At 41.0% G+C, this 19,053-nt stretch overlaps 1 protein-coding gene across 2 annotated transcripts in view; it reads right to left on the bottom strand.

Annotated features, from left to right (window-relative positions):
• Positions 1–18,491, bottom strand: part of CUL1 (cullin 1) — a 53,497-nt gene extending 35,006 nt beyond the window's left edge. For both annotated transcript variants that reach the window (XM_048297849.1, XM_048297838.1), the window contains exons 1-2: positions 18,410–18,491; positions 1,482–1,774 (exon numbers count right to left, since the gene is read on the bottom strand). In XM_048297849.1, coding sequence (XP_048153806.1) covers positions 1,482–1,621 — 140 coding nt within the window. In that variant the 5' untranslated portion in view covers positions 1,622–1,774; positions 18,410–18,491. The remainder of the gene's footprint in view (positions 1–1,481; positions 1,775–18,409) is intronic.
• Positions 18,492–19,053: the final 562 nt, after the last annotated feature.

The raw sequence follows: 19,053 nt of genomic DNA, 5'->3' as shown, positions 1-19,053 counted from the left end.
GAAATCCACTTCAGGAGTGAGATCATGAAAAGAAAAAAAAAAGGGGGGGGGGGAAGAGAGAAAGAGGGCAAAAGAGAATGAGGAGAAACTAAACTGTCCATTGGGCAAGACACTCTTGTAAGTAGGGCTGATCTTCAGATCAGTTACAGCTACTGCTGAAACTCATCTGCAGCTGTTCTGCTTTCCAAACTAAGCTGGTTGATAAGCAAAGCTTCCTGAAATAAAAGTCCACCAAACTACTAGACTTGCTGTACACAAAGACTGAGAAAACATGTTACAGTTACTGCTTTGAAAGGGGTGTAATCTTTTAAGCACAACTTCTGAACATGTGTACTTGGTATAAGGATGCAAAATGCATTGCTATCTTCATAGTAGATTAAATACTCAGCCTAACCAGTATCAAATATTCTGAGTTATCAAACTATTATATTAATCCAAGTCGACCACCAAAACTACCCCCTAAATTAATTAACTTATGAAATTAACAAAAACAGTCCTTCGTTTCGAACCAACAACTCCTTGAAGCAGCAGCAAGGAGGAAATGAGTAACTAACAGACAGCATATCCCTTTTACAGCTTCATTCTGAGCATCGTTGAGAACATCAGGAGAGGGGAAAAGTCAGTGCTTTACCATTACCATTACAATCAGTCTTCAGCTGCCCTGCTTAATAGACCTCACAAACAAGAATATATTAAAGGCACTCAGAAGAAAAAACTCTCAGAGGTTCTACTATGTGTCAAATTTCTATCAGACATTCAACTTTTGCAGATTTGTTTCACGGAGTCAGAACAAACATTGAACCTAGTGCTGCAAGAAATCACTAATTTTAGGTCTTAGGAAAAGTTCTGACCCTAAACAAATGTTATTTCATCTTCCCATCACTATTGAATAAGTATCCTAGAAACATACAGCAGGCTGCTCAGGGTTTCTCCCACCACACCCTGGAGCATGGATTCTGCAGGCACAGATAGAAAAGATTATATGTTGATGCTGAGATTACATGTACAGAAAAACTCTTCTACCTCCTTAGAAAGTCCAGGGAAAGTATTACTTAGAGAATGACAACTGAAAAATTTTCCAAGTAGATAGACATGATTATCTGTAAGATCTGAAGCATAATGTGAGAGACTAACAGAAAAAAGAAAAAGAATTTCTGTTTTCTTTGTGTGCATTGTAGACTCAAAATTTGACTATTAATAGAATCTCTTTAAACATGTGCTCTATTAAAGATAATAGTGAGCAAACCTGAAATACAGAGATAGCCTTAATAATTATCGAAGTCAGTTTTCCAGACAACAGAATGTTCCTGCTACTTGCCAGTAATATTAAACAGAAAAGGCCAATCCTCAAAATAAAACCATGTATTCTTAAAAAACATTAAGTGAAATAGCTATGAAGCAATTTTGTGTCTAAAAAAAGTAAAAAGCCATCTCTAATCTACTAGCAGTGAAAGTACTAACTGCCATAGGCACTAGGATACGTGTAGAGTTCCATGTATCTGGATTTCGCCATACTTTGTCTGGTGTAAACCTGTTGAATTCCAGCTCTTAGGTCATCCCATATCTGGTCAAGACCAATCTGTTTAAGTCCATGCGGGTTCTGACTCCTATTTGATGACATTTTGTATTTCCTGTAAAGTCTTCCAGTGCAACAGCCTGAGATCTTGTTATTCCTCCATTAGAATCACAAGTCAAGTAACATTCTAAACTCAGCTGCAGCAACTCAGCAAGATATTCTTTACACACAGAAAGTGATGTCTCCCAGGAAGATAACCTGCAATAGGAAAAGAAAATATACATGTTATATGACAGTCCAAATTAATCCACATGAAAGATAATTATTTCATTATTATTTCATTGAAATATTGTCATTTACACAGATGAGAAATACCAAAACCAAGGAACATAATTTTGCAATTCAGCACAAAATGAGACAATTAGTACCCAGAGCTATCCAAAGGCTGTAGATACTCAGATCAATGCAGTTGACAATAAAACCCTAATGGCTAACAACAAAACATAACAGTAAAAAGATTTCCAAGCAGCAGACACCATTTACCAACAAATGTTTTCTTCCCATTCAACAGTAAAACCCCAGTACTTGTGAGCAACTCTGGGTTCTGTGGTAGCTCATTGTTTAACAAACATCCTGATGGATACCAAATAACCAGAAGGTACTACAAATAACTTTTTCTTCAGTTATCAGTAACTCTTCCAGACTTGAGATTCTATTACAGGTAACCTGAAAGGCCAAGGCATTTTGGAAGCAGAGAATTTTTCTATCTGGCAAGCATATGATTACATTAATTTGTTTGCTAAGTAGAACACCACTTCCTTCAATGTCATTTCACCAGCAAGAGAACATGCAGTCAATAATGGTGGGAAGAAAGAACTACTAATAGGAGTACATAGAATAAATATTGAATGAATTGTGAATGAAACAATCAGAAAGTAAGAAAATGCACTACTCCCATGAGTTTTAAGTGCACAAAATTCGGGACATAGTGAAAAGATGGCTACCAATTCATCAGCCTCGTGATATGATGGAGAAGAAACAGTCACCTGGAAAGGTCTACTGAAAACATCAAGCAGAGAAGATCCATTTTTACACAGGTCCATAAAAATATTTTTGCAATTTTAACATGTCTTATTGTCCATAGCAACAAAGTTAAGAATATATCAAAAAAAGTCAATGTAAAAAATTAGCCCACAAATAAGAGAGTTGTACTAAGTCAGGACCAACTTAATCTTACTGCAGTCTCCCCATATAGGGAGCTTATAAGAAAGATGGAGAAAGACTTTTACTAGCAACTGTAGTTACAGGAGAATGGTTTTAAACTAAAACAGGGTAGCTTTACAGTGGATATAAGGAAGAAATTCTTTACTGTGAGGGTGGTGGTGAGACATTGGAACAGGTTGCCCAGAGAAGTTGTGGATGCCTGATGCTGGCAGTGTTTAAAGTGATGCTGGAAGGAGCTTTGAGCAACCTGATCTAGTGGAAGGTGTCCCTGGTCAAGACAAGGAGACTGGACTAGATAGTGCCTTCCAGCCCAAACCGCTCTGTCATTCTGCATACTAGAGCTCATTGACTGGAATATTCAAACCACCGTGAAACATTAGGGTTTTCCATTTTTCTACAGACAATATAGTTTTATGATAAATCTGTCATCCAAGGCTCATATGAATCCCTCCATAATTTCAAGAACAGTATTGGCTGAGACCAGATAAATCCTATTATTTGTTCTTGACCTCTGAGCAGCAGAAAATAAAATATATTCCTTCGGGATCTATAGTAAAGTCATAGGTGCTTTGTCACAGCCACTTCTAGGCTTCTCCATGTTCCACTCCAGGCTTCACAGAGTTTTGAAGATTAAGTATTCTGTTATACCCTCCCTGACACCCATCCAATTATTTGAAGTTTCCTTCTGCCTTTTCTCCTGGACACTAAAAAGAGCTGAGATAGAGACATTTTTTCATTCTTTTCAGTCAATGACTGTCTTACTACAGTAACACAGAAATTACGACTCCTCATAGTCCTTTGCTTTCCCATCACCCATACGCATTTAAATATCAAGCTCTAAGTAAAAACACCAAGAAGTATTTTCATTATGTCAGTCTCAGCAACAAGTACTGTCTCATTTTAGTCTGACATACAACTGCTTATGCAGGTAATTTTCTTTTTTACAGGGGTAACAGTTACTCAGAGGATTAGGTGGAAAAACAAGAATTCAATCAATATACATCTTAGAAAACACACACCTAAAATTCTACCCTGCTGTTTTTGTTTCTCTAATTACAGCAAGCTACTTACTAAAGACACATGACAATCATGCATCATAATGCTGAAATGCAATCTCGATCATACCTTGCTTGTACTTAACTTCTTAAATTTCTGGAAATTGAACCTTCTGAGGTACTACTCATGATGGACTTTCAGGACTGAGCAACAAAAGCCAGGAAGAACAAAGGTCCACGAGTGGCCATTCACCTCCACTGCGGGAAATACTCTGTGCATGTTACACACCCATAGTCTTGGACTACGATCCTAAGTCAGCATTGCAATAAAAGCAGGAAAATTAATCCAATGTCTACAATCCAGGAGAGCAGAAACTCTTTGATTCCTTAAATCTGGTACTGTCTGAACTCTCTGCAGAGCAAAAAAAGACACGGTTCTGAATCTGCAACCCCACAACTGCAGTATATGTAAGAACTAGCTGTCACTCTCTTATTAATCTGCCAATAACAAGCAGCCTGGGTTTAGAGTGCATTTGTGTAAAAACATTTTGGTGTACCTAATACAAAATACTTCACTGCTCTACAAGAGTTTCTAACAAAAGGCCAACCCTTTGCTAGCTAGCAGAAAGCATAACCAGCAGATGTTGAGTTTCCCTCGCTATGATGACGGAACTATTTCAGTCTCTTCTCTAATTAAGCATCTCCTAGTTTTTATGTACCCTGGAGCATCTACGAATACTACCTTTTCCCAAAGTCTTTTCAACTCAAGGTGTTCCTCATTCACACTGTATTAATTTTCCCTCCCCTTCCCCAAAAGTAAACCTCTGTATTTAGGTCAGGATGTAGCTACAACACTATGAAAAAGAACTGAATTTTGGTTTTTATTTTCTCATAAAATATGTGAATATATATATTTTATATAGTCCACTATATAAAGATATTTATAAGTCTTAATTCCACTGCATTTGACACTACCTCACTATTGGTAGGCTTCCAATTTGAATTTTGCAATTAAACACACGAATACAGAATGACAATACCATCTCACTAACTTCCTAAACTCAAACAATTTACTTCTTCCAGTTAAATACTAGTTAACAATCAGAAAATAGAGTAATAGATGAATAATTCTATAAGCTACTATGAATTTTTTTCAGATTTATTCATGGCAGAAAAATAGAAAGGTAATTATTAATATATAGAAGTAAAGTTTCAATACTTAAGAGTACTTTAACTACAAAAACGTATTTATGAAAACAACTATTCGTACTTAGTGGTTAAACTAAACTATGGGATTAAATTTATAGAAAGAGCAGTGGTAACACAAAGCCATGTTACTTGGCACAGTTGTTGTCACACACAAACACATGAAATTCTATTTCATGTGAAAAGTGCTATTATTGTGATTCGCACGCAAAAAAACCTTTCCCAGGCAAACAATTCTCAAGGGTCAAATCGAGTCCACAGTAGTTGCACTGCATCTCTTCACCCAACATTTCAACTGCTAAAAAGAGGGAGAAAGAGCTCCTAAGCCAGATTTCTCAGTGCCCAGGCTGTGTGCAACTGCCTGAATTAAAACCTCACCTTTAAGTAGTGACCTTTAAATCAGTGAGATCTCTTCCTTGCAAAGTGCTCTTGGCAGGACTACGCACAAGCTGGTCTTGAGCTGACCATCACCATGCTTTCTCGCCCAAACAGATCAGACTTGCTGCTGACCTGCCTCAAGGATAAAACCAGCTGCCTGAGTTGCAACATCCACTCTGTAGCTTTGGACCAGAGAACCCAGACTTCATTATAGCTTCAGCACCAGCTATATTTGCATGAGAAATATTACCCCTGCTGTTTCCAGACAATATATGCACAATTTGATGCAGCAGTATGATAAGTACTCAGTGACACCCGATCTTTCAACCCTACACTCAAGAACTGCGATTAAAACAGTACCAAACAAAAGGAGTTAACACTTCTGCCAAAACTTTAAAACAGCCTTGAAGGACTTAAAAGAAATGTTACTCCCTCTTTTTCATCACTTAGGGACATATCATGATAGATAAACCTCATATACAAAGAAACACATTGCATTAGAAAACACTGGGTTTGTTTGTTGATAATCTAATAATCCAGACTATTTTCTTAGATAGCCCCCCTCTGTGGAAAACAATGTGTAGGCCAGAAGAAGCCTTCAGGAAAATGTGAAAGTTAACCCTGCTTTTATCTAAAAAACACAATAATCCCCACCAGATTTTCAGCATCCCAAGCCATCTGCTGGAGCGAGTACCTAATTTTTACATCCTAACACAATACAACTTTCAACTTTACAGCTCCAAGGCCTGTGCATCACCTGCTGTTCTCCCACAACCCCTTATTTCTAAATTACATATTTCAAGATAGTTTACTTCAGTAATTACAGATAGAATTTGAACTTGTCAGCTTCTTGCACAGTAAGAACTTAAAGGTTCAGAGCAAGGTTTCCCAGCTGATGCAAGAGCTCAGACAACGTTGTTTTAAAGGCACAATAAAGAGGCATAATCTCTAGATTTATTTTCTCTCTTGTCTAATTTCAAATATGAGGAGAACATTCTCATCATGTCCAATAGCATGAGTTTAAGTGACCGGTTTTAATCATACTAAGCCCAAACACCTTTGGGAAGAGAAGCAAGTTTCACTAATAAGCTGTGGTAGAATGAATGTCACGAAAAATAAGTTCAAAGACCTTCAGCATTATGAAGTTTCCAAAGTTTACAAGTCTGCGTATTAAAAGTCAGAATTTCACCTCTTTATATTATGCAGAATTTACACTGCCTCAAGTCCATTTTCTAAAACTGAATGCAAGTTCTCCAGTAACAAGAGTACAGTACTAGTTCATTTGGACAGTGGCTGCAGGTATCTTTTGTAAAAATGATGCAGTGACCATGCTCACTTTAACGGCCACTAAAAGCAAAATATCAGCCCTCTGTGCTGAAAGAACAAAGCATAACAGAAGTTAAGTCTTTGACTTTAAAAGTCAAGAATTTAGTACAGTCACTCCCTAAAAAATGCAGTATGAAATTCCTCTTGCTGAACTCTTTTCTCCCCATTTTTCCAGCCCAACTCCTGTAACTTACTTTGTTCTGCTCCCCTGTTGCTGTATTCCAAGCAAGTCTGATCCAGAAATTCAACAGATGCTCTTGTGTTCAACAAACAGCAGCAAGCAATAAGATTTCTGACCAGTTTTATTCCCCCTAAGTCTCTGCACTGAGCCAAGGCAACTTCTCAGGTTACCCAAGACATTCAATACTGATTGAACACTATATGACACAAGCACACAAGTGCTTTCAAAAAACTGAAACAGAAGCACACTAAACACTACCCTTCGTCTAGCACAAGCTGTGTGCTTGTTCTTATACTATTTTAAAAACAACTCAAAACATTGCATGCTACTTTATACTCTAGCTGACATAAATTTCAAAATGGCTATAATTGAAGTGATACTTAGGTATCACCATATCAAAATATTTGGCAAGGTTTTGCCTTACAATATGCATCCAAAGGTACACCTATTTCTTCAGTATTAGGCTTGATAGAAAACATACCAAAAAATAAACCAAACCCCTAGTACAACTGAAGTTGTCAATTCAGTATTCATATATCCTCTCTTACAAAACATACACTGTTTCAGAGACACGACACTGCCAACAATCCATCCTACAAACCAGGTTTAAGATTCTTCTTGAAGTCATGCAAACATCTTTTGAAAAAGGCATGCAAATGATAAGCACAGAGCTAAGAACAATATACTTCCCTCCACTGCTGTGGAGTTAGCCTGTAAGATACAATCTACATGATTAATTAGATGTAAGTGCTGGGAGCCTTACATAAGTATATACTTGTACACTTACATAGGTATATACTTATATAAGTATTTAAGTATAAGGTAGGGACAGATTCAAAAATTGTTTGTTTTTTCACCTTTTACTTCTTTGCCTTTACAATTTATAAGCTACTTCTTTGAAATTTTTTCCAGGTTAAAAAATGCCTCTTGACTCCTAAAGGAGGCAACCTCCATTCCAGCACATATTTGTCTGATGGAATGGAAAGAGACAAGAGAAATAATTCTATTTTGTCCCTATAATCACTTGCACTCACAATTTATGATTTCAAAGACACCTTTCATATCCATGTACCCGCAAATTAATTTTGTCTTTACTTGACTTCAGTTGAGGTTAGCATTATGAGCTCTAAACTGTAACACTGCTTAGTTGAGCCATGGTCCTGCATGCAACATTATATAGCACTCACATTTCTGTCCAGAATTATTTTAGGTCACTAAATATAAAGGCTATAAGCTAGGTAGAGAGTTTATGCATTTCGTATGACACAATCCTTAAAGCAAGACTAGGAACAAGCATAGTGTCCTTAGCACTTCATATACTACAAATGTGTAATTAATCAACATCTGGAAAATCTGCCTATACCAGTCATTTTCCCTGTACCTCAGCAAAATGACACAACTATTGTAAAAAATGGTTATTCCAGAAATCAGTACCAGAAGAGTAATACTAGAAGTTTTTCTCCCTTGTTCAATAAAGATTTTTAAGAGAAAAATTACAAAATTTACAATGTTCAGTTCCTCTGTATTATTACAAAACACTGAGTTACATGTAGTATGAAAAGCTTTAAATCATCTTATTTTCAAGGGAGTTAAATTCAGTTCATCATGAGAAAATTCATTCATTATGAGAAAAGGCAGAGATGTATGCATGCATTCCTCCCTTCCGAAAGTTGTCTTTGGGTGGTAAAAAATTCTGTGCAGCATAAAAAAAAACCAGAAAGAGCAGAAGCAAGTGTGTGTAATTTGGCAGTAATTTAAGACCAAGTTGTGTAAATCTGGTGTAAATTTTGGGTGATTAATACTGTACCTCCCTAACGATGACTTCATTTAGGGCTTCAATGTTCTCCCCACACCCTCTCCTCCATGTTTTACAGCTCTGATCAGTGATATCTCAAGCACTGTAATTAATACACTCCTACATTACTTCATGTGCCAACGATACAGTTGCCAGCTGAAAAAATAAAACAAAGCCTGGACACGTTCTTCACAGCTAGAAAGATTCTAAAATTCACTTGTACGTTCAAATTTAAACACAATATACGGAAGTAACTTGGAATTGCGGTTTTCACACTTTTCTCATTTACTTAAATTATCCATGATTGTGCTCACTAAAAGCCTTTTTAACTGGCATGGTTTATCCGCATGCCTGAGAACAAGGATTTTTCCAAAATACCAATAACTATTCCTCAGAAGAACACCAAGAAACTTGGAGCGTGCTGCTTTGTCCCTTCTTTTTGCCTATTCTTTTACCAGCTCTTTAACATTCATTCTTTATTTCTTCCTTTCAGCTTTACCTTTGTCTTCCTTGACCAAACAATCCCAGCAGCTTTTGACAGGTATTTTCCTACAATAATGCTATAGCTAATACAAAAAAAACCCAAACAACCCACACCAAACCCCAACATACACATGCTGCCTCATAAACAAAAGGCTAGATCGAGACTCAACAAGGTTTGCTGTTGTATTCTACACAAGCAAACTCTCCCTTTTGCAATTTCAGTCAAAGTAAAGTTTGGTCAATATTTAGAATCCCACCAACAACAAAAGTTTCATGGTCGTTTTACTGCATCAACATCAAGTTGGAAAACAGTGCAAGGGACTACATCCTTAAGTACTATACAGGTAAAACTTTTCAAGTTTTGCTTGGCCATCTTCAGAGAGAGTTCACTTTGCTGTTGATGAAGTAATCCTTATGTACGAAGTTTGTAGATTGCTCCCAAACTGAAATGTCCTTTCTAACCTAAGGTCTTGCATCCTTGTCACAAACAGGATGCAGACCCTACAGTATTTTTTTAACTGAGCCTGCAGTAACATGCTTCATAGCCTCTTAAAACACTGATTATGCTTAGCTTTTACACCTTGGAAAAAAGACAGCTGCTGATTATGAAAAGAACAAAGAGAATCAAGTCAAGATATGAGTGCACTGAAAAGAAGGAAGAAAGTTTTACAGAAGTGAAGTGGGTTTGTGTGACCAGGTTTTGGTAGTGGCAGGGGGGCTACAGGGGTGACTTCTGTGAGAAGCTGGCAGTAGCTTCCCCCAGGTCCAACAGAGCCAACGCCAGCCAGCTCCAGGACGGAACCATCGCTGGCCAAGGCTGCACCAACCAGAGATGGCAGTAACATCTCTGTGAGTACATATTTAAGAAGGAAAAGAAGTTATTGCACAGATATAGTTGTGCTCAGAGAAGAGAGAAATGAGAGTATGTGAGAAGAACAACTCTGCAGACACTAAGGTCAGTGGAAGAAGAGGTACTGGAGTGGAGATTCCCCTGCAGCCTGTGTGAAGACCACAGTGAAACAGCTGTGCCCCTGCAGCCTGTGAAGGACCACAGGGATGCAGAGACCCACTCACAGCCCATGGAAGTCCACAGGGGTGCAAATTTCCACCTGCAGCCCATGGAGGAGACCCATGTCAGAGCAGGTGGATGCCTGAAAGGAGGCCATGAGCCCATGGGAATCCCACGCTGGAGCAGGCTCCTGGCAGGGACCTGCGGACCCGTGCAGAGAGGAGCCCGTGCTGGAGGATATTTCCTGGCAGGACTTGTGACCCCGTAGGGAGCCCACATTGGAGCAGGCTATGCCTGAAGGACAGCACCCCATGGAAAGAGACCCACATTGAAGCAGTCCATGAACAGCTGCAGCCCATGGGAAGGACTGATGCAAGATAAATTTATGGAGAACTATCTCCCATGGGAGGATCCCACACCAGAGCAGGGGAAGGACACTTCTCCCTGAGCTGTGGGAGAAACAGCCTGTGGTAAAATCACCATACCTCAGCCCCTGTCTCCCTGTGCTGCTGGTGGGGAGGAAATAGAGCCCGAGAAGGAGGGAGAGGTGGGGGGAAGGTGTTTTTAAAATTTGTTTTAACTTTTCATTAACCTGCTCTTATTTTGATTACTAATAAATTCAATTAATTTGCCCAAGTCCCATCTGTTTTGCCCATGATGGCAATCAGTGAGAGATCTGTACCTGTCCTTGTCTCAACTCATGAGCCTTTCATTGTATTTTTCCTCCCCGGTCTGCTTGAGGGGAGTGATGGAGTGGCTTTGGTGGCTACCTGGCATCCAGCCAGGGTCAAACCATCACAATAAGTCAAAGAGCCTTGACTATTCCCATTTTGTGTCTGGCTTAAATCATCTATATGATACAACCTGCATAAAAAACCCAAACAAAAATAAAAACAAACAAGAAAGCAAAAGACTAAACAAAGCCCAATGAAACCCAAATAAACATAAACCATGAAGGACAATGCATGTGAAGATGCACTTCTTGAACCAGTCAAGATGCAGAAAAGGAAAATGAAGGAGGACAAGCCATGATGTTAGATACCCAATATGCCAAGCAGACAGAGTAACATACCTTGTTTCCCTGGAAAGGGAAAAAGGAAAAAAAAAGGAAAAAAGGAAAAAGAAGCAACAGCAGCAGGGAGTTAAATCCCATGCAATTTAGAAAGAACAAGCACAGAAGACTGGAAACTCTGAAATACCTTGGGCCAGTTTAGAGACCTCAGTGATCCTGCAAGGACAATTCTTACCCATAACTGCTTTCCCAAAAGATCTTACCAGACAAAACTTCAACTAAATCCAACTTAATAAGCTAAAACATCATAATCCGACTGATCTCCGCCAAGAAAATGTTGGTATTGTCTTACAGTTTGCTTCAGACACAGCGTGACCTCCACCAGAACACACAGGGCAAGCCTCTGAACCCTAACACAAATCCCCCAAAATTATAACAGCACTCAATGCACTGCAACAAATACTTTCATATTGCCCTGTTAAAGACACAAACAGGAATTTTTCACCTGCAATGATATTTCCATACAGAGTTTTTCCATGCTCTTGGAAGGCAGCAGTTCTTACCAATAACTTTAAAACTACCATTAACAGATTGTTAACAAGCGAAAAACAATTCTGGCTGGAATCTTTTCCCAAGTGCTTGCTAATTTTACAGCTTCTTCCCTCTTGTTACTTGTGCAAGAACTCAACTGATTAAGGCAATCCAGTTTGCCACTTCGATTTATAAATAAAGATGATGGTCACACCGATTCATCTTGCAAGCAGTCTGGTATTTTCAGACATTCAAATGTACCACAAGAACACAGCTTAAATACTGAAGAGCTTCCTCCCATATTCACCTTCATACTAATATTTCAGTCTGAAGTGACAAATAATGGACAAATCAAGGACTGCTGCAGTTACTTACATTCATTTCCTGCATGTGACAAAATCATGACCTGTGAAAGCCGCTCCCTCTTTATTTTCTTATTTTCCTTTTAAATCGTGTCTACATTAAGTGCACAGATACATGTGCTAGTGATCTTGATTCCTACTGTGGTGTAATGCTGCAAACACTGTTAGCAATGAACAGTACAACTCTCATATGTTTCATTCCAGATGCCTAAATACAGCCAGCCCAAAAAAGAATGGGCTTTCTAAAGCTTAGAAAGAGATTCACATGTAGTTTTTCTGGTTCAACTACTAAATCTGAATTCTAACAGCCTTAACTTACAGCAAAGAATTTACACCTCACAAGAAGGTAGTTCTGCTTAAATTCAGTATCATTTTCAGCACATTTTAAATCAGTTTTGACCTCTAATGACTGCAGCAGGCACCCTTGCTATAGAAGTGAAACAATTTAACTAATTTTGCAAAAGTTAAAATTGCCACACATCCTTAACACCCACATTTAAATCCTCCTTCTTGTTGATAAAGCTTACACCATTAAGGTCTAAACCCAACCCTGCATTAGAATCTAACAAAATCAATTTAATTACTTAAGGATATCAATTTTGATTTTATACAACTCCTATTAATGATGGCATCCTAGCATAGGCATACTTTCAGAAATAATAAAAGTAAACTTTTCTGAAGTTATCTCTGGGAAAAAAGAGAGTAAGAGAAGAGCCTATTTCCTTAAGAAAATGCAAAACATTCTAAAAAAGCATTTTCAATTGTACAGTGAAAAGTTTATCCTTTGGCTACCCAGAAGCAAGCAGAGCATTCGCCCACGAAATTATTACCATGAAAAGCAAGATGAAAAGACTAACAGCTAACAAAACAAGAACTATTTCCTATAACTCTATTTTTCCCCTAATTCAGTCCTCCAAACTTCAGATAAAACTTCCAAGTGAGTCTCCACTGTTTGTGAGACCAGATGAGCTTGCAAATTTTCATATGAAATTAAGTTTAAGTTACAGAGCAAAACAGGGTGAACTAAGGTCACACCAGCAGCCTGAGTTCTGAACTCTAATCCACATTAAGATATTGTCCAAGCTGAAATACAGAGCAACAAAAAGTCAAGTGACATCAAATGCATATTAAAAATACAAACAAGAAGTTTCTGAGTTCAGTTATGGCTGAAATTGCGTTACTAATAACCCAAATTCTTGTAGGTACCTGCTTTAAGGTCAAAAACTTCACTTCTACCTTGTATATTAATGAATCAAATACATCTGGGTCCCAGTAGCAAAGCCACCAGTCTCCAATAAAACGGGAAAAGCATGTGCATGTGTTCAAAAGATAAGTACGTTACCAGAGCAGAGTGAGAAGCCCCCTGCACTGCAAAAATTTTCCAGCATCATGATCCTCACCATCCTACATGTAAATCCATTTCTTCTTCACAATAACACCAAGCTTGAGCCATACAGCAACATAAACTACAGCAAATCTAATGAAATCCAAAGACAATGAGAATTTTATATCACCTTCAGGTACTTCTAATCGAAAAAAACCCCAGAAGTCAATGGTATCAAACTGATACTCAAATCCAGTGCATAACTACAAAGATGTTGGAGAAAATATATTTTCTTAGTCCTTTATTCTTAGTCCTGCTGTCAAGCAATACCTTGTACCTACTAGACCAAGCTAAAACAGGGAACCTTTTGACTCCAAAACCAGAACAATCCAAAGGGGAAGAAAAGGAGACAACATAAATTTTTTTTCTGAGATTTTGGAAGAACATCACATCGAAGTTACAGTGCTTATTCAAGAACCATAAACTGGTTTGGGTTGAAAGGGACCTTTAAACATCACCTAATAACCACCCCTCTGCCACAGACAAACATCTTCTACTAGATCAGGTTGCTCAAAGTCCCATCCAACCTGGCTTGAACACTGCCAGAAATGGGGCATTCACTTCTCTGGCTAATCTGTTCCAATGCCTCACCACCCTCCACAGTAAAGAATTCCCTCCTTATATCCAAACTAAATCCACACTCTTTCCATTTAAAACTTAAATCCTTTGTCCTGTCACTACAGGCGTTGGTAAAACGTCTCTCTCCATCTTTCTCATAATCCCCCTTTATAAACTGAATGAAAAGCCTCAGTAAGGTCTCCCTGGAACCTTCTCTTTTCCAGGCTGAACAAGCCTAACCCTTTCAGCTATAGGAGAGGTGTTCCATCACTGATCACTTTTGTGGCCCTCCGCTGGATCTGCTCCAATAGGTGCATGTCTTTCTTGTGCTGTGTGCCACAGAGTGCTCCAGGTAGGGTCACTTGAGAGCAGAACAGAGGGCGATAATCACCTGTTCCTTTTGACAAGTTCAGGATACAACTGGCAAAGAAAGTAGTGCAATTCTGGAGAGAAAGAGATCCCAACTCTGGCAATAATTTACATATGAGTCTATACCCATTTCCTGAAATGCAAAATTGAATTATTATTTTCCTATTTTCACTGTAACCTATATGCATTTTTCTAACGTTCATAGATGGAGAAGGATTTGAAAAACACTACATTAAATAAAGTGGAATGTAATCAATGTTTGGTTTAGTTAAAAAAAAAATGTATTTGATTTTGACTTGTATCATTTATGAGAAGAGGTAAGCCAGCAACAGGAAGAGGTTCTATGGGTAAAAAGCAAACTGACAGAAAACTACCCACTGGGCCACATTATTTCCTAAACCAGTGCTCTTTCCAGAAGCTGGGATACTGCAACGAGCGTTTAAATCTGACAAGGTTCTATCTGTGTGGTTACAGTAAAGGCTTCAAGTTACAGCACTACAGCAGGGCACATGAGCTCAGAACAATTTTATTACCAAGTCATTTAGTCATGTCTGTAACAGGTCTGGACTGCAGTGCTGTAGAAACATGAACAGTCAATCTGTTCTTGTTCTAGTAGTTCTTCTATTGAAAAACCTACAACTCTTATTATAAAACAGCAAGTTACTCATGTAGACAAGCTCAACATGTCTCTATAATTTTCCAATCATTACATTTTCTTACTGAAAATTCTCCTTCATCAAGCAAGGGAAAGTCAGTGGTCTTCATAACAAATCAAAAAAAATAGTAGTTTAAGTTTGCATGCTGTACAGATTATAATTTGTACCCAGACCTCAAAATGTTGGTTCCAAGAACCACTTCTTTACATGGAGATAAGCTTGAAAAACACAGTAACTAAAATTTTTCTATTAGTGTACCTAAAAAACCTAAAAAACATGCTAGCACCTAAGTAGTCTGTTCAAAATGAGATCATGCATTCCTAAAGCACATGCAGAACTTCCAAGGCCAAGTTTTCCATACTCTTCTTTCTTCCAGGTCTGTGCAGCAGGATTGTATCAACCTGCAGGCTGCTAAGACTGCCTGTACACATACTCCTGATATCCCATCCAAGTGGGACATCTGCACTGTTTTCCTTCTGACGCAGACCCTGTTGGACAGCATGGGAAGTACAACAGCAGAGTTGGTAACACACTGACAACCTCTTACAAGGAAATCCCTCACTTCATGTTCATAATACAAATTTTTGATGTTGAGAGTGGTGTAAGTGCAAGTGGAACATCTTTAAAGCTGTTTCATTCACTAAAATTTCGTAGGGTTTTTGATTAATTTAAAAAAAAAAAAAATCAAACTTCAGTGGCAAGAGAGAAGATTCTAGGTATTCCCAATTCATGCAACCACTGGCACCTGGGATATGACTCATCATTAAGCTGGGCCCGACTGAAATAATTGTAACTACACAAAACTAGGCGCTACCTAAGAAACACAACAGATGAAAAGCAGTACTCAGCGATCTTAACATGTAAGTTGTAGGACGACACTTTTTAAGCTGAGTATCTGAGAACCTTCTCAAAGGACTCAGTATTGTTTTCATAATAATACATCTAAAATCCAGGAGCTTGCACCAAGACTAAGAATAAGCTAAACCAAAAAAACAGGCACCCCCAAAGCAGTATCCAAATAAGGGTGTGCATCCATTTAGCTGAAATGAATTTAAGTTATTTAAATTAAAGCAATGTGATTTTCTCATGCTGACAGTTCAAGTAACAGGCCCAAGTTTTAAGGCCAGTTCAAACCAGTGTATAAAGGAGTAAGGTGGAAGAAGAATCATTTTGCTAAACCAGCACCACTATTTCATCAGCCAAGGAGCAGAATGCATATGCCTAATTTAGGTGCCCAAACTAAGACACTGTTTTCTACATGATCTCTGGATAGGTAGTGGAAAGTTTCCTCCAGGGACATTGTTAACGCAAGGCACTGAACTGGGATTCTAGAGTTAGGTGTACAAATTACTCACGAGATCAAATGTGTTCACCATGCCTCCCTGGGACAACTATGCCCAGTGTTTCACCTGCACCTCAAATACGTGGTCAAGAGGTGACTGTGAAATGTATCCAATTTTAAGAACCAAAACAACTAAGAAAGACACAAAATAAGAAGTTGGACAACAAATACTGAAAACAAGAAGTTACAAAGCAGAGGGAAAAGACTTCTTTCTAGTTAAGTCACCATCAGAGACACAAAGTGCCGATGCCACATGGACACCTAACCATCAACACACAACATTACAGCAGTTCACTGTAAGTAAAGACTACATACCATGGTACCTATATAGTATCTTAGTACTTCCCCAAAGAGGAGGCATCCCAAATACACTCCATATCAACTAAGTACCAATTCACAGTATGGTATTACAAACATTATTTGGCCTAATTCAAGTCATGTAGCCACTAGGTATTTCTGGCCCTTGTGGACCATTCCTCCCAGTCCTGCCGAAAGGATTTCCAATACAGAGTTTTCTCTCCCTGAGTAGCATCAGGGTATGTGTGCCTATAAGGGCTGAGGTATATGATTATATATGAACACATATACCAAGGGAAAGGTTGCTGAGGAAGTCAATAAAAGACCAAAACAAAGTAAGGTAAAACAAGTAAGTCATCTCTGCCCTTTCAGTGTTTAACTCTACCCCAGGTGAAACCAGAACACAAGTATACAGATAACCTCGGGTACAATTCCTTTCTCCTCAAAGGCATAGATTTAAATACAAAGTGGGGGAGATAGCACATGACTCTACAAAGGAAAGGAGTATGTGGAAAGAAAATAGTATTAGGTGAGATCACAAGGAAGGTTTTAATGACAGGAAAGTAAGATCAGAAGGGCAAAAAAAACACAAAGAAGGAAATGGTTACTGGGAAGAAGAAAACTGGAAGGGGAAAGATAACAGAGGGATAATGACGGTGCTGGAATATAACTTCAAGAGGAAACAAGAAGGATGGAGAAAGGATCCCAATCAGGACACAGTTAGCTCTCAGTGGCAAAGTTACTGGGAAACAAATGAGCTGGTTATTTGAAACAACAAATAATGCAGGACTAGTCATCTTGATAGAGACAAGAAATACACCAACAGACAAACAAAAGGTTACAGAGGGCACCTTCTCTGGTAAGGCCACAACAGTAGGTGGCAACAAGGGGAAGCCTGGTGCACAGTCCTTGAGAGTGAGAGAAACCTAGAGAAGGTGACAAAGATGAACTGTGGCAAATATCCCCCAGCCACGATGGTACTGAGGGCACTAGGGAATTTCTCTAGGTACAATTAAAAAGCTCCAAGACAGACCTGAGTATCACTAGGGCTATGGGGATGGATACAACAGGGTGAAAGGAAGCAGCACAGAAAAGGACAGGGGGGACAGAGAGCAGGTGAACACCCCAAAACAGAGCCCGCTGAGGTTACGGACAAAAGCTCATAGGGAAAAAAGGGAGCAGAGGCGTGGGACGACCAGGGCCTGGAAGGCTGGGGTGGGCAGTCCCGGGGCCGAGGGGAGCACAGGGAGGGCTGTGGGGCTGCGGGAGGTCGGGCCCGAGGTCTGAGAGCCGTCGGGGCGGGACGGAAAGGCTGGGGCAGCCACAGAGGCGCCCTGGCCATGCGGGGGCCGCGGTCACGGGGGAGAGCCGGGGAAGGACGGACGGAGGGAGGGAGGGAGCGGGCAGCCCCCCGGCGGCCGGGCAGATCCTGCGGGGCCGGGGCAGCCAGCGGGGCGCTCCCGCACCCCGACGGGGGCGATGCGTTCTGAGTGCGCAGTTCGCGGCCTCCCCGCTTCGGCGCGGCCCGGGGCTCCGGGGCCGGATCCACGAGCGGGCCGGGCAGCCACCACCGCCGCCCCCGCGCTCCGGGGCCGGGAGCGCGCCCGGGAGAAGAAAGGCGGGCAGGCAGGCGGACGGGCGGGCCGGGCCCGACCGCCCCTTCCCCCGCTCCCCGCGGCGTGACTCAGTGCCGGGCCCCGCGCCGCCGCCTTCGCCGCCTGCCGGGCCAAGCCAGGCCGGGCCGGGCCTCGCTGCGACACAACGCCGCGGCCTCCCCGCACTCACCAGCATCGCGCGTCCCGCAGAGTCAGGGCCGCGTCCGCCCGCCCCTTCCGCCTCCGCCGGGCCCGGATCCGCCGCCGCCGCCGCCGCCTCCCCCCGGCGCGGCCCGGGGATCGCGGAGGCGCCGCCCCTCGCACCCGCCCCGCCCCGGCTCACAGCGGGCGGGGGACCCGGGGCTGCGGCTGCCCGCGCCGACAGGGCCTGGTGGGGCTGGGGTTCGGCCTCTTGGCGGAGCCTGCGCCCCCGCATGAGCTGCTCGGCAGGGGAGGCCGGCCGACCGCCCGCCATCTCCTTGGCTGCCAGGCCCTGCCCTGCCCTGCCCTGCCCGAGGGGTCGTTGCTCCGACCCCTCCCCAGGTTAGTCCCGTGCCAGAAGAGCTGACGGATGAGCTGAAAGACTTGGGAGTGATGGTTGATGACAAACTCAACGTGAGCTGGCAGTGTGCGCTCGCAGGCCAGAAAGCCAGTCGAACCTGGGCTGCATCAAAAGCAGCATCGGGGCCAGCAGGGCGAGGGAGATAATTCTGCCCTTCTCTGGTGAGACCCCAGCTGGAGTGCTGTGTACAGTTCTGGTGTCCCCACCATAAGAAGGAAATGGAGCTGTTGGAGCGAGAGGAGGCCACGAAGTTGATAAAAGGACTGGAGTAC

This window comes from Corvus hawaiiensis, chromosome 1 (assembly GCF_020740725.1).
Source record: "Corvus hawaiiensis isolate bCorHaw1 chromosome 1, bCorHaw1.pri.cur, whole genome shotgun sequence".
Lineage (NCBI taxonomy): Eukaryota > Metazoa > Chordata > Aves > Passeriformes > Corvidae > Corvus > Corvus hawaiiensis.
This window is presented reverse-complemented; position numbering and strand designations above follow the sequence as displayed.